We start from the raw sequence: 16,203 nt of genomic DNA on the forward strand, positions 1-16,203 counted from the left end.
CTAAACGCAACTTATTTCCTGAAGAATGTTAAAATGTAACACTGACCTATATTGTTTTTTAGATACGAATCGAGTACAAGGATCCCAAGAACCCATCAGAGGGCGTGAGAGTTGAAAGGAATGGTAACTCCTATGAGACCTGCTCAATGCCCAACACTGCTAAGGACTATGATGAACTACTACAAGAAAACCCAGATATTGTCATTGAAAGTAGATTGTCTAGAGGAATTTTATAGTTGATAAATAGTTATCAATTATTAGGATATCTACAATTAGTATTCTATTGTTACTAGGATTAGGCAGTTTTATTAAAAAGTATAAACAATGATTAGGAAAAAAAGAACATTGGCCTAGTATTTTGTATAAGTGATATCGTCTATACTAGATTGATGTCCGTTTTTTTTTAAAATTATATTTTTAATATGCTGATTTTAACTAGTGTCATGTTAAATGCCTGTGACCCTGCTTTTATGCAAATTTATAGGGGGAGGGAACATGATTTTTTGGGGGTACTATAAAACTATAACTATTTGACTAGGGTTTTAAATAAGTATATTTAAACTTAACACTGTGGAAATGTCGGTTGTTGGCATCAAGCTTGAACTAGTCAATGAAGACCTAAGAAATACAATTTCAATTAAGATTTTCTGACCAATGTGCATGTCTGATTATAAGGAGTTACTGTACTTGTTAAAATGAGAAACCAAAGATGTATAGGTATGAAAGTTAGTGTGATAGAGAACTGGCTGATTCCTTCAGGGAAGTATGGCAGAGCAAGTAGGAACACATCTAGTTATAAGTTTTTTTTTTTTTTTTTCTTTTAATTGTGTCTACATTTGAGTTGTTCTCTTGCTTCAATGGTTTATTTTGTAGGATGTGAAAGTCATTTTGTATCCAGTGGATGAACATTCCTGTCATTGAACTTTATCTTGATTTTTTGTTCTGTCTCTATTTCTCATTGCTTTCAAATTCAGTTTTGTATGTTTTGATGTCATTAAACAAAGTATTAACTTGTCATGCTATAAAATATCTGATGCAGATTAACAGTTAGTTCATTGATAACAATCACTGTATCCTTACTGGACGTTTTCATTTATCATTAAAACAACAAACCTTGTTTGTATTACTAGTAAACCTTACATTAAAGAGACTTAGAATAGCATGTAATGTTCTGGAAAACTCTGGAGCAAAGTGAAAAAAAAAGGTTAAAATTATTTGTAGACATATTTTCTTTTTGCCCAGCCATCATTGATGCATCCCTGTACACTTAACAACTTAAAAGTAACATTGTCTTCATGACAATTTACCTTTGACATCTCCAATTTAATGTATCAAACCATATTGACACATAATTTTACTATATAATAATTACAACCAAGCGATCACATAAAACATCATATAAAAAAAAACCTGTTCACAAGAAAGATAAACATATTCAAGTTTTCATTTCATCAACATTTGATTCATTTGATTTGATGAACCAATGAACCAAGTTCATTAGAAACAAAACAAAGGTGATGCTGTAATGAATCTGCTACACAATAGCAAGGTTTTTATTTTTAAATTTATGGTCATCTTTGAAATATACTGTACATAGTGTCATTTGTTCACTTCAGACTTTTTGTTATAGACATCTTGTACCATGCATTAAATACATGTTTTCATACTTACTTACTACAAATAAATGTTCAAACATATTGAGACATTTGATTGCATTCTGTGCCTCACACTTTATTATTGTTTGATAGCTCATGTAAATCAATCTGTAGAAATTTTTTCTTAATTTATATGTTTTAAGCAATTTAGAATTAATTTTTATTTTAACTGGGCATTCTAAAATTAATTTTTTTTTTTTAATGACATCACTCCATTTCACCCAGTGAATTCTTATATTTTAGAAGTACTTTACCCTGTCACTGCTAAATAATACACAAGGATTCGCAACCCCAACAAAAAAAATAAATCATTCAACACGATATGATTCAGAAACACAGCAGTTTTGTGGTGTCATTTCACTTTGGTTGACATGAATACTCAAAAAATCAACAGCTTTTAGCAACATGTTCATAAATACAATGTTTTGCAGTTATCATCTAAAGGAAGATATTTCACAGAAAAACTCAGTGACAATGTGGAAACTGAAATGTTTTAGTGACTTTGTTAGTATGAAAAAAATAAAACTCTAGAAGTTTCTTCATTCATATACTACCAGTGATAGGAAAAATCTTGGAATATCAACAAAGTTATTCACATTTCTTTTCCTTTAGAAAAAAAAATGTACATAATGCCTTCTAAGTTTAACAGCTCACCAGAAACAGGTATCAACATTGTAATGACTTAAGATATACACTACAATAAAACAGAAGAGATTCTAAGAAACATTTACATCACATTGTGATCTAGGTAGTTAGCAAGGTTTAAGTTGAAATCTACCAAACACCTTACAATTCCCAAACAAGAAATAGTGTAACAAGATCTATTTTTTTATTCAGATATTTTGACAAATCAATAAATTACCATTTTATTTGACATGTAATTCAACAACTTATCTGTCATTCAGAAATGAATATTAATGAATAATAAATTAATGATGAAGCATTTTGAAGAGCTCACTTTTTCAATAGGCTATAACTAAATTGCCCTCCCCCCACAGCCTACAATAATTTTATGGACATGAGTTTAGAGCAAAAGCTGAAATAATAAAAGACTAGACTTGCAAATGTCATGACAAAATCTACAGCAATAACTACAGAGAAAATATCTACACAATTACTGAGAAAATATGACACATAAGTGTAATACTTATGACCAGAGAACAAGTCTTCCTTGAAGTAAAAGCTTTATAACTTTTCTGTTTCACTCATTCAAATATAACAGAGTAGAGTAAACAATAATATCAACATCAGAAATTTTAAAGTCTACTATAAAAAAAAAATTATAAGAGTTTGTAAATGAAACTTTGCCTGACTTAGTTTATTTGATAGCTGTGTTTTCCTTCAAATGCGTTGCCCACATCTTTTAAATGATGAAAGCAACAGACTTGACTTGAACAATGCTACAATCTAAATCTAAACACTGCTATTTGATAGTCCAATCTAAACACTGCTATTTGCTGACATTGACTTGCTCTTTCTTCCTTTTACTAACAAGTTCTGCCAGCTCTTTAAATCTTAATATACAGTCTTCCTGTGAAAAATAATACAAGCTGATTTAATTATAAATTTATAGAAATCTAAAATAAGAATGATAAGTTTATATTTTAAAAAGGGAAACTGATCTTTGTGGTAAACTGGGTCAAGTTTGAAAGTTCTGTTTATAACAGCTAAAAATGTCATGTGACCAGCACAAGGAATAACTACTTATACCTAACAGTGATAGAATCAATAAAAGAGTTAATAATTACCATTTGATTTATAACATCTCACTATTCACATCTATGAAATTTTCTAATCAAATTATTAAAATAATTACTTGTGCACAAGCGCTTGGTTTTCCAACTGAGGGTGTCACCAGTAAAAGATAATGGTGAAAACTTGGATTCTTAACTCTAGGTTCTTTAGGAATATCCAACTAACTCTAACGAGTACCTGACAGTTGAGGAAAACATTAAAAGCATTTGGCCATTGTGCTGGCCACACTTCATTAATCATCAATCACAGAAACAGATACACTTTACATGATCAGCCACACAGACAAAAAGATATGAAAGGAGAATTTTACTACTTTTGAAATTACTTTTATAATCTCTTAAGAAATTTACAGTGCTAATGATGAGATTATATTTGTTTTCGATGAATCAATGATCCATCATTTGAGTGTTTAAAGAAAATAATGTCAACTTCACTGTGCATATCTAATAATTCACATTTGCCTGACTTACTGATGTTATCTGAGTGTTAACTCAACCCAAATGTCTAACCTCAAATTTGAGATTCAAACATCCATTGTGCTCAGATCACAAAAGAAAAAAGCAATTAAATGCTTTACAACTAGGTTTAGTTTTTGTAAACAAAGTAAAGGGAAAGATATAGTATTTCCTCCTTAAAGGAAAACTCTGATGGTTTTGAAAATATTTTATATAATATGTGTTTTGATTGACAGATAATGAATATATTATTCTTTTTTTTTAATTTGCAAAAATAACTTAGTAATAGATGTAATCTTATGTAATTTTCCTGCGCATCCAAAACGATCAGATTTTCACCAGGTTTCTATGCGACATCACACTAACCTATTAATTTAATCTAATGACTTACTGTATAACGGGAGACCATACAGTAAAGTTTACATTCTCATGAAAGAAATATATCTTCGTCTATGCAGTTAGATCTTGTAAGCAAAAAAAAAAAAAAGGGGTGTAGAAAGTAGATTTACATGCTTAACTCTCACCTGACCACTCAACACACAACAAACACTATCACTTGATTGTCTTGTCATGACCGACTACACTAGTCTAGACTAGCCTTACACTGACCATTTTGTTAAATTAGAATCAGTCAGACACACTGGACAGGGAGGGGCTTAGATGAAAATGTTACTTTTTTTCTCAAGTTGGTTATCCTAATGCTTTTAGATCTATCTATATATAGGCCTATATAACTGTACCATAGCTCTGGACTAGGCTGTCACTAAGCCTAACAGCTACTGTAAGAATGAAGCGATACGATTGGTTAAATGTTGTTTCTCTTTCAATATTGTTTAGGGAAGTGACGTGTGACTGAGCTAAAAACAAAATTTCAAAGAGCCCCGTTTTTTTATTGAGATGTCAAGAATTTACTAATTTATTAAATATAAATGTTTTTAAGCATTTAAATAAAAAATGGTAAAATGTTTACTATTACAACTATTTACACAGAATTTAAATATGTCAATAACTGAAATTTGAAAAACCATCGGAGTTTCCCTTTAAGGAACTCAGAAGTTCAGATCCTAGAATGGTTTACCTTAGTTTTCCCAGGTATATGCTGTGCTACTTTATCCCACCTTGCTTCTGTTCCTTTAGGATACTGCTTTAGAGCCCATTCAAATATTGTTTGTTGATTTTGTGTCCAAGGCTCTTTGGATTTGATGACATCACTGTTAATGGTTAGAACATTTTTGACAGGTCCTTTAGCCAGGGATGAACTCACATTTGCTTGAACTGATGGATTCTCCTCTTTGCTCTGTGTTATTAAAAGAGTTCTCTCAGCTGTTTTCTCAATCTTTGTTGGTTTATGACGCTTTCTGACAGTAGGCTCTCCATTCTCATCACAAGGTACAAGAATGTCATCGCCATCCTCATTTTGAGTGATGATGTAGTCACTAATTGAAAAATTTCCAAGTGATTTACTAAATGAACCTACAAGAAAATTATTATTAATTTATCATTATATTTGTATAAATTGTGAGAAATTTAATAGCGAAAATCTATTAAATAAAGTTAAAAAAATGATTTAATATTAGTTTGCACTACAGAAATGCAGCATAAAAAAATATTTGTTTAATTGAACTTTAAATGGTTGAAATATAAAATGAAAATGGTTTATCTGATAAGAAAGTCACATCAGAAAAAAAAACTTCCTTTCATATTAATGACCATTTATAAGGCTAAAAAATAAAATATTTCTTAACCACCAACAGAATGTTACATTTAACCTACTTTGTACCGAGTCACTTAGATTCATACTGTAGTTTCCTTTAGTCTCTTTTGCTTTAGCAGTCACCTAAAAAAACAACAACCTAACATTAGCAACAGATAAAAAAATATTACAATGAACACTGTGCATATTAGTTAGTAGAAGAGTGACTACAGACTACTTCATATTTCAAAAGTGTAGATGAAAATATTTTTAACTTTATTGTCCAGGGATTTTTCAAATAATTTTGTTTGTATTTTTTTCTTTTAGATATTATATAAAGAAATAATTAAATAATTGTTTACATTTTAATAACAAAATCATTAGGTTATCTTATGGTCTTTTCACTGTAAGGAATACGTTTTTAGATTTTTATTGGGGGGGGGGGGGGTAGCGCCCCCTACATTTGTATCCTGATAAAAAAGGGCCCTTTTAAAGCAACAACAATAAAGAGTTGTGAAAGTTGAACAAAGCCAATGCATGTATTTAATGTCACCAAAACAGAATCATAAAAAAAACAACAACAAAAACATTATTCTCTTACATCAGCCACAGTTCGTCCCACCATTTCTGCTATTTTCTCCCAGCGGTCATGAGTTCCACCAGGAAATTTGTTCACTGCTTTAGAAAGTAGAACCAGTTCTTCACTAGTCCAGTCTCCCTACAGAAACAATATCAATTGAATTTTTTTGTTTTAATTCTACATAAGTCAAACCTTTTTTTATAGCCCTTTTGTTTTAATATGAAGGTATGTGTTTAGAAATTATTGCAAACAAAGAATTGTAATTGTATAGGGAATAACATATTTTACCCTGAACTTTTTCTACCCAGTGTCTTAAAAACCCTGGATATTACTTTTACAAACCCAAATGTACTGCTGCACATTCCAAAGTTATTTCTGTGATACAGACATCCATTTGCAAACATTGTTATAGTTAAATCAAACAATTTTGAGTTCCATTTACCTACAAAAGTTCATGATCTAATAAATGTATTAACCAGTAGAAAGTAAAAGAACCAGTTTTTCATTCTGCCATCTAAATGATTATAAAAATTGCACCTACACCTAATAATGTTGCTTTTTCCTCTTTTTATTTCATTCTGATTCAAAACTGATCATTTACTGAAGTGAAAGGAATTGTACTCATTTTTACATATCATTTCCAACAAGGCTAAGATAATCGAAACTTTTCTTACAACAGCCAGAACAATAAGATAACTATATTTTGATGAAATGTCAAGTCCGCAAGCTTTGGCTAGATCAGTGCCACATGAACCATAAGTGGTAAACTCAGGAATGATTATCTGTAACTCTTGTTGTTATCTATTCTTGGCATTGCATTCATGCTTTGTGGAGGTATAATAGGGCCAAAGAATAATTACTTTTTGAAAAATGCTTTAACCTTCTCTCACACATTAAAAAAGAACACCATGTTAAGATATATTTATAAAAGTCTATTAACATTTGCACAATACATAAGCTACTAACTTTTTTGACTGAAGACATGTCAGTAATATCTTTTTCAAGTGTTTGAGTTTCTTTTTTATTTGACAGTGGCTCTGAATATTTCGCTAACATTTCACTGCTGTATTCTGGCAGTTCCATTTGAGCTCTTTTCTTGGGTTTTCTGATGAATTCTGAGAGAGAATAAAAACTACACCAAATGAATATATGTATTTATTTCTATATAGTCTTAGCAATTTCTTAAAAGTATAGCTTTCCTTCAACTTTGTCTACATTTGAACAAAACATAATTAAGATTAAAGATGAATCCAATCTACACTGGTCATTCATTTAAAACAAAATTAAGGTTCTATTAGTAATTAATTAAAACAAATTGCCAGCCAAGATATACCAGCACACATCATGTCTCAAACACATCATTTTGTAACAATTTTTTGCTCTCAATTACTAATAATACCTTAATTTTGTTTTAAATTAACCCAATAGCAGTACAGAACTTTTTGACATTATGTCCCTAACACAGGCTGGAATGTTGTGAGGTTATAATTTTTTTAACCTTTCCTATAAGAAGAGCTCATTATGTATCGTTTAGAGCAAGAGTCTGGTGACTACTTTTTAGCAAAAAACGAAAGTGCATCACATTTTTATTTATTTTTAAACATTTTTTTGAACAAACAGACTTGTATCCCAGTGTACAAGCCCCCCTCCCTGGGAAAATGAATATTTTGGAGCTTTTTTTTCTAAAGGTATTAAAGGTATATATTTTTTAAAACTAGACATTATGATCTATTTTTTTAAGTTTTTAATTTATTTATTGGTATAAGTTCTTAAATTACTATTTTTTCAACTTTTATTTTTTTATTCAGAGTTACCTATCTTTGCTTAGGTTTTGGAATAGTATTTTCAAAACTGGAAATAGGAGCTATTGGGTTAATGAACTATTTAGATTCTCATGTATTGCTGGTTTCTTTGGGGGTACACACTTAGATTTATGTATAATTCTCTTTAAATAAATGAAATCAAACAATAAGTTATGAGTCATATTTCTAATGAAAAAAAAACAAACAACTGAAATTTAACCTTCTTTGGACTCTTCCAAAGCTGCAGCCCGAGCTTCTTCTTCTCTTTCTTGTCTTTTTTTCCTTTCCTCTAGCCACAAGTGAATAGTTGCAGGTAGATTGTATACTGAGGAGTTGGACCAGTTTCAGGAATATTTTAAACTGAGGAGTTGGCAAGTTATAAGGGGACTGAATCAGAAAACATTGCTATAGGAAATACTGTCTAGACTCACTAAGCTAAGTTCTTCACTCCAACAAAAGTGAAGTGAAAGTAGTAATTAAGGTCATGTTTAATAAGTGACTTCAATTGCAAATGCTTAAAATCAACTAACAACAAAACAGTACTGCCTGGTGTAGCTTAGTGAGTCTTATCACCTTTTCAATTACTGAACTGCGGCAAAAAAAGAGTATTTTATGATTGAATTTCATTTCCTTAATATCTGCACAAATTTGAAAAGAAAGCTATTTTGTAAACATCATTGATAGGGGAAGTAGTTAAGTTTAAAGTTTCAATGTATTTATGCAACTTACTTGTAAAAAAAATGTAGACTGAAAGTCGAAAGGGCCACAAATCTAGGACTCTTGGTGTTGGAATACTTTCTTCCTCGCTGACGCAGTCATCAACAGCAGCTTGCTTTTTCTTTTTTTTCTCCTTTTTTTTCTTAGAACTTAATACCTCATCCTAGAATTTACAGAATTAATTTCATGTTAAAAAACATATTTGTTATAAAGAGAAATAAACAACTTATAAAATCTATTATATGAGAGGAAAGTTCCTTAAAACAGAAGCTGTGTGGTTAAGCCTCAGAATGACACCAGAATCCATATTTGGCTCACCAACAGAGCACAGAAAATTTATTGTCAAATGTCTGTTTGTTATTACTGGTACATGTGGGATAAAAAGGGTATTTTACAGTACAATATGAGGAGGAGGTCATTTGAAGTCCTGGAATTTGACAAAGTAAACTACTTGCACCTTGCTTGTTCCTAATACTCATTTAGTACTTAAGTGTTTTTGAGTTAATAATTAAACTGAATTAGACTGAAAAAACTTACTAGAACCAAACGCTTTTCTATGTAAATGGCCCAGGCAACAAAATACTGCCCAAGTGTGAAGATTATGAACATCAAAATAGCCAGTTCATAAATGCCCATTTTTCTGGCTCTTCGATAATAGTACACGGGTTGTCGCCAATCAGGCAGTCCCTCCACAAGAACTTGATTGTATCTATGAAAGAAGTCATTATGATATACATTCTTAATGCACTCTGTGTGTGTGTATATATGTGTACATAGTATACATATATAATATATATTCTTTTAACAATAAACTTTTTAAATAAAATTCTAAAACACTTAAAGCTCTATATAAACAAAAGAATTTTTTAAAACAAAAAAGGGAAATCAAATAGACTTACTTTGCTCTTTTATTGTCATCTTTGAGCACTTCATAAATAGCAACAATCTGAAAGAATCCATTGGGTCATTTATTTATTATGAATGTTCAAGATGTCATTATAAGATTTTATTTTACTATTTCATTAAAAAAAAACTAAACTAAAAATGCAGGGATGTTATAAAATACAAATGAGATGTTATAAGATAAACATGGGATGTCATAAGAATGTTTTTCTTATTAATATAACATCCCATGTGTATAATATAACAATCTGCAAATTTCTATTTTTAATAAGTGCTTTCAAAAATGAAAAACAGATGGCATACTTGTCTAAATTTCTCTTCAGCATCCTCTGCACTGTTTTTGTCTGGGTGATATTGTAGAGTCAACTTTCTGTAAGCTTTTTTAATCTCTGAAGTAGAGGCTGACTGGTGAAGAGATAAAAGACAATTTATGCATTCCAGAAGTTGTTCATGTAAATTACCTTAATCATTTGGGCATTGGCTACTGAGTGGTAAAGCATTTGGCATCAAAGGGTTGCAGGCTCAAATCTCAGAGTTTCAAATTTCATGATTTGTAGGACGCCCCTGATTGACTCCCAAGCCCAATGTTAAGGAGGAAAGTTGGGCATGAGGCTAGCAGCCTCACCATTTAAAAAAATACAATGCTACAGAAACCATAATAGCACAAAGCCATGAGACATTATGGTATCCCAGATAAATCCATCAGTATTATCCAACATCTATATGAAGACTCAAATTGCCAAATAATCCACAATAGAAAGCTAATGAACTTCTTTGAAATAAATATAGGAGTAAGACCTAGCTGCATGCTTTCTCCAACAATCTTCCTATTTGTAATTGACTGGAGAATGAGAAGGTCAACAGCTGGCAACACATATAATGGACTCAAAACAGCTTGAGAATCTGGATTTCAAAGATGACATCTGCCTCATGTCACATAAACTACAACACACTCAGTTAAAATTAAACAAATTTGCAATAGAAGTGAAGAAGACTTTTTAAAAAATCAACAAAAAACCTAAGGTGATGAGAAGAAATAATACCTAAGAAACAGCTAGCATATCTCCAAGGAAAAAATCTACTAGAATCTGACAACTTTGTCTACCTTGGAGTCATCATAAACAAAGAGGAGCAGATGCAGAGATCAAGAATTGGATCAACAAGGCTAGACATGCTTTTAATACCCTATAGCCGATCTGATGGGTGGTCAAAAGCACTGTCTCTACACAATAAAATCTGAATCTTCAACACAAATGTGAAAGCAGTTCTTTCGTATGGAGCAGAGACTTGGAGAGTAACAATTCTGACAATTCCAGGCATTCACTAACAAATGCTTGCATCATATAATTGGTGTCAGGTGCCCACAAAAAATCTCAGACTACAGTTTATGGAAAACAACTCAGCAAACAAGCACACAATGAAAAGAACATCAGACAAACATTGCAAGACAGGCTCTAGACTGGAACTTAAAGGGAAAGAGAAAGACTGGGAGACCAAAGCAAACATGGAGAAGATCAGGAGACCAAGAAGCAAAGATGACAGGGTGGACATGGATAATCATCGAGGAGTTCTTTCAGCACTAAAAAACACTTTTATAGCCGAAGAAATTACCTTACCTAACTCAAAAAATATAGTATAGAATCAAAATTTAGTAAAGTCAACGCCACCTCAACATTCCTAATAATAAGCTAAAGTTAAGTTAAAGCAGTATTTACAGACCACCCAATGCCAATTCTACTTCTAGTTTAGACGTTTAGAGTACATGCAAGAACTATGTAATCAGTTAACTACACTTAAATTTAAATTAAAGAAAAAAAAAATTAAAAAGTACTGTTGAGGCCCCATGCTCTACTGAGAGTCAAAAGTATTAAGTAAGTTGAGTCAAACAATAATCATTATTATTTATTTTAAGTAAGTTGAGTCAAACAATAATCATTATTATTTATTCTAAATTCTACATCTCAGCTCAGGGAGAAGGGCAGCGAGCTGAGTATCAGTAAGTGAGTTAAGAAAATTACTATTATTATTAGAAGTAGAAGGTGTAGAAAGTCTATATAAATCTAGTCTGTGGTTTAAAATCACCTGCTCAATACCAAAGTATTGATAAAAGTTAACATTTATTTCTTCCACGAGATCAAATATTTCAAGATCATCGGAATCCCATCCATGCACAGGATTGACAAATAAGACCAACAACGTCAACAATAACTCTCCACAATATTTGGCCGCCATGTTCTGGGAGCAATCATTATTTTCATTATTCCGCAACTGACCTAGATCTAGTCTACTAGACTTTTGAGTTACGAACTGGGAAGTTATATATAGGCCAAATATAGGCCTATAACTATGGATCTATGTTATAGGTAAAAGCAAATAAATTACATGTAAGTCAGACAAATGAGCAAAACAATATTTTTATAAATTCGTTTATTCCAGCTTGAATAGAGGAGGAGGAGCCAAATTTAAAATGAAAGAAAAAAAAAAGCCTTTCAAGGCTATCTAGATATAATGTTCAGTTTGGAATCTATACATTTATTTTATAATGATTAAAGCTTTTTCTGGAGCCTGGTATTCAAACATAGAGTCTAGGTCCACCTAAAAATGAAATTTTAAGATCCAACATTCCTCGTCCTTTGCCTTTATTAATGGCATTTCTATTGATTCAATTACAATTCATGCTTATGCAATATTTAAAATTAAATTTAAATTAAATGTTATTTCGCCACTACTAGGGATGTAGTGTGAGACTAGAGATCTATAACAATATAATCTCTGCTAAAATGATCTATTATAAAGATATAATTCGAGATCTGAAGATATAGGTCTACCACATAAATGTATGGTATTTATACAATATAACTGTTGCCCTCGAGCGTGGGTCTAAAGATGTTGTACTTTTGTATGAACTAAATAATTCTTACGTTTAATTTTAATATGGATCACCGTATTAAGTCAATAACAAATATCTTAGAGATGGGACTACGACTACCAGCAGTCACTGTCTACCTAAATAAATTTAGGCCTACTATTCCTTTTTAATAATAAATCAATTTAAAGTAGGCATGCATTTGATTTTGATGCAAATCCTTTATATTTTCAAGCAATTTATTGTGGAGGAACAATTACTCGCTTTCGTTATAGCTGTGGTCCTAAATAGAATTAGACCTATATTTGTATTTCCATTCTATGGCGTTGTGTAACTCGACTGTTTACCTGCGAATGTGACAGCCTGTGTCAAATGAAAATTATGGTCGTCTCCGAGACTGTTGCATGGCGGATTATTGATTTATTTTTTGTGTTGTTGTCCTAATAGACCGGGTCGCTCGTGGCCTATTTGAGCACTGCATGAACGAAATCACACGTACTGTCTCTTCGCTGGTTTCTACCCCAAATCTTAAGGTCACACGGATTTACATGAAATATTTAATTACTCGAGTATTGGCCTAGATCTATTGATGATTAAAGCCACAAAGGTAGGCATAATAATTCTTTATTTTGTTTTTATTTTCGTGTCTAATCTATGTGTGTAGCTTCCAAATAAACAAATTTGTTATGATTGAAGTCTCATTTCTCGTGTTAAAATTTTGTGTTTATATAGTTAGGTCTAGAATCTAGTAGATAAGGTTTTCGCGTCATTTTGTAGCGGGTTTTCCGGAATATTATTGTCGTTGAAAGGGCCAAGCATTGTTGGGGAAATCCTTTTCTATGTGGGCTTACAATTGTGTTATGGTCGCGCTTGGTTAGTCATTCAGAAGTAAGTAGGCCAATAACTATACACACACACACTGTCACACTCACACACAAACAGAGAGTGAGTGCGGGAGAAAAAGAAAACTTTCTAAAAATATCTAAATAACGTTACCTGTTTGTCATTTAATAGATATAAAAAACAACAACATTGCTTGTCCTTATCTTTGTTTGATATTTACGTGTTGACATTGATTTTGTCTGATAGAAGTTTAAGGAAGAGAGTCTGCTGGTTAAGATTTAAGATAGCCTGTTAGATGTTTGGGGTAGGCTTACATTTAGTCTGGTAGATGTAATGTAGTCTTTTTTAATGTATGGTAGTCCGGTAAGGTAATCTTTTAAATGTAAGGTATTCTGGAAAAAAAATATGGTAGTCTGGTATAGATAAGGTCATGTGGTAGATAAAAGGTCGTCAGGTAGATTTAAAGTCGTCTGGTAGAGGGAGGTCCGTCTGATAGATAGGCCTATAAAGTCGTTTGGTAGATGTAGATGTAATGTCGTCTGGTAGAGGTAAGGTCGTCTGGTGGACGTAAGATGGCCTGGTTGATGTAAGGTCGTCTGTTAGATGTAAGGTCATCTGTATGTAAGGTCATCTGTATGTAAGGTCGTCTGTATGTAATGGTCATCTGGTAGATATAAGGTCGTCTGGTAGACGTGAAATAGTCTGGTAAATGTAAGGTCATCTGGTTGCTGTAAGGTCATATGATAGACGTAAGGTCGTCTGGAAGAAGAAAAGGTAGAGATATCTGCTCTAGAGAAAATCTTACGAAAATGTACAAATAAAAGCATTTATAAAAACACATAACAGAATTGATATTTCCCCCCATAATTAGAATTGCAAGTGTCCATACACACAGAAACTGTTCTTCCCACTAAATACACTAGTTCTTTAATTTCTATAAGTCATTTATAATTTTTTTTTTGTATTCAGTAACATGAAGCTCATTTCAATAAATATTAAGCATTCAAACGTATCTTCTTCATATGAATTTTCACTCGGAAAAATCTCTGAACTTGTTTACTGTATACAGAAAGAACATCTTTGAGTTCTCCACTCCTAATGCTGTAATCAATAGGCCTCGAAAACCTTATAATATCAGAGTCAGAGTGGTTCTGTAAGCCTTGCTGGTCCTAGCAAATAATTAAGCAGAGTTTAATAATGCAATGCAATCAGACAATACCCGAGGGTTGGACAGGCTAGTATGTAAGGGGAAAAAAAAAGGATGCACACAGTTGATGACTCAGTTCTTTCAGAGCGTTTAATAAAATTGACTGAAAAGCCGGGTTCAAATATTTATGAAGATCCATTTCATAGTTTTGATTTGTTTCGGTTCAAAGGAGAACCTTGTGTATTCTTATAGGGACTCTTTGAAGCACGCGCTTTTGTCAACACAGACCTTCATCCTCCTTAATGTTATGAACTAATTCAAGTATTTAAAGCCTTGAATGGAATCCTCGACTGAGCTCAACAAAAGATTTTTATTTCGTTAAAAAATATTTCAGCTCTTAGAAATTTCAACAAAAGAGTTCTACAATTTATTGTCCCTTTCACTTGATGAAAATAGATTTTTTTTTTACAAGATGATCTTGTTTTGTTTTTTGTTGTTATTTTATTCAAAACTTCTAAAGACATATTTTTTAAAAGGAAATAAGTTTAGAACAAATTTTGAAGGGAAATACAACAACTCATTTTTGAACTATAATATCTGGAATGAGATATTATCAAATAAAACGCCTGTTTCTTTTTTTTTTTTTTTTATTTATCTACAATATAAAACTCTTGGTCTTGACCATTCATTATTACTAATTATCACAGTTGCTTACTTTAGCCTAGGACAACTAAGCCATTTTCAAGATCGAAACCGCAGTGGTTAAAGTTGCCAAAAAATTATTTTTTTTATTCGCTATTTCTACCAAATATGTCTTTGAAAGCCGATATTTTAATGTCTAAAGTACAAAACTATATTTTTTTCCGCTTTAAGCACTTAACACTTTTTTGGTTCTTAGCTTTCTTTAGTTCCATTTTTTGCTTTATATTTATTTCTTCGCAGTTCTTGAACTTAAATGTTATTCTTCTCCTAGGTGTAGGTCATTGTGAGAGTGAATGTGAGGTAGTATTAATAGATCATTGTGAGAGTGAATGTGAGGCAGTATCAATAGATCATTGTGAGAGTGAATGTGAGGCAGTATCAATAGATCATTGTGAGAGTGAATGTGATTGATTATCAATAGATCATTGTGAGAGTGAATGTGAGGCAGTATCAATAGATCATTGTGAGAGTGAATGTGATTGATTATCAATAGATCATTGTGAGAGTGAATGTATGGGAGTATCAATAGATCATTGTGAGAGTGAATGTGAGGCAGTATCAGTAGATCATTGTGAGAGTGAATGTGAGGCAGTATCAATAGATCATTATGAGAGTGAATGTGAGGTGGTATCAATAGATCATTGTGAGAGTGAATGTGAGGTAGTATCAATAGATCAGTTTGAGAGTGAATGTGAGGTGGTATCAATAGATCATTGTGAGAGTGAATGTGAGGTGGTATCAATAGATCAATGTGAGAGTGAATGTGAGGCAGTATCAATAGATCATTGTAATTATGAAATGTGTTTTTACATCTGTATGAAAAGGTGTGTGAGTAGAAAAGTTCTGCCATTTGAAATGTAAAGACTTTTGTTAATTATAATGTGTGGCACTATTTTAAAACGCCTAGATCTAGATCTACAAGTAGGCCTCTATTCTTAATAAAAAATTAAATGTCCTAAAAATTGTCCAGTGTTTATACGGGCCTATTAAATGTGTGTGTTTGTTTGTGTTTTGGGGGTTGTATAACATGGTTTGTGAAGATGGGTCATTCTAAATAAGGTGCCTCTCTAAATAAGGTGCCTCTC

The 16,203-nt window shown here is 31.9% G+C and overlaps 3 protein-coding genes across 8 annotated transcripts in view; 2 read left to right on the plus strand and 1 right to left on the minus strand.

Moving 5' to 3' along the window:
• LOC106067227 (putative amine oxidase [copper-containing]) overlaps positions 1-1,701 on the plus strand; it is a 31,880-nt gene extending 30,179 nt beyond the window's left edge. For all 6 annotated transcript variants that reach the window (XM_056013883.1, XM_056013873.1, XM_056013859.1 and 3 more), the window contains exon 12: positions 63-1,701. In XM_056013883.1, coding sequence (XP_055869858.1) covers positions 63-236 — 174 coding nt within the window. In that variant the 3' untranslated portion in view covers positions 237-1,701. The remainder of the gene's footprint in view (positions 1-62) is intronic.
• LOC106074058 (dnaJ homolog subfamily C member 1-like) lies at positions 801-11,824 on the minus strand. The gene is made up of 11 exons (XM_013234782.2): positions 11,643-11,824; positions 9,864-9,965; positions 9,557-9,603; positions 9,195-9,366; positions 8,670-8,820; positions 8,161-8,265; positions 7,105-7,253; positions 6,160-6,276; positions 5,639-5,702; positions 4,944-5,338; positions 801-3,186 (listed from the first exon to the last, which is right to left on the minus strand). Exons 1-11 carry the CDS (start codon positions 11,790-11,792, stop codon positions 3,106-3,108), a joined length of 1,533 nt encoding a protein of 510 aa, XP_013090236.2. The 5' UTR covers positions 11,793-11,824; the 3' UTR covers positions 801-3,105.
• Positions 11,825-12,880: 1,056 nt separating this feature from the next.
• LOC106057761 (nuclear hormone receptor HR96-like) overlaps positions 12,881-16,203 on the plus strand; it is a 355,871-nt gene continuing 352,548 nt past the window's right edge. The window contains exon 1 of the mRNA XM_056013976.1: positions 12,881-13,033. The gene's annotated coding sequence lies outside the window, so the exon portion shown is untranslated. The remainder of the gene's footprint in view (positions 13,034-16,203) is intronic.

Source organism: Biomphalaria glabrata, chromosome 1 (genome assembly GCF_947242115.1).
Source record: "Biomphalaria glabrata chromosome 1, xgBioGlab47.1, whole genome shotgun sequence".
NCBI lineage: Eukaryota > Metazoa > Mollusca > Gastropoda > Planorbidae > Biomphalaria > Biomphalaria glabrata.

Excerpts from the sequence above, each read along its gene's own strand:
- LOC106074058 (XM_013234782.2), bottom strand. The coding sequence starts at position 11,792 with ATGGCGGCCAAATATTGTGGAGAGTTATTGTTGACGTTGTTGGTCTTA. Across the intron at positions 9,604-9,863 it reads CTGAAGAGAAATTTAGACAA|ATTGTTGCTATTTATGAAGT; the intron begins GTATGCCATCTG and ends GGATTCTTTCAG. Across the intron at positions 3,187-4,943 it reads ATATACCTGGGAAAACTAAG|GAAGACTGTATATTAAGATT; the intron begins GTAAACCATTCT and ends TATTTTTCACAG.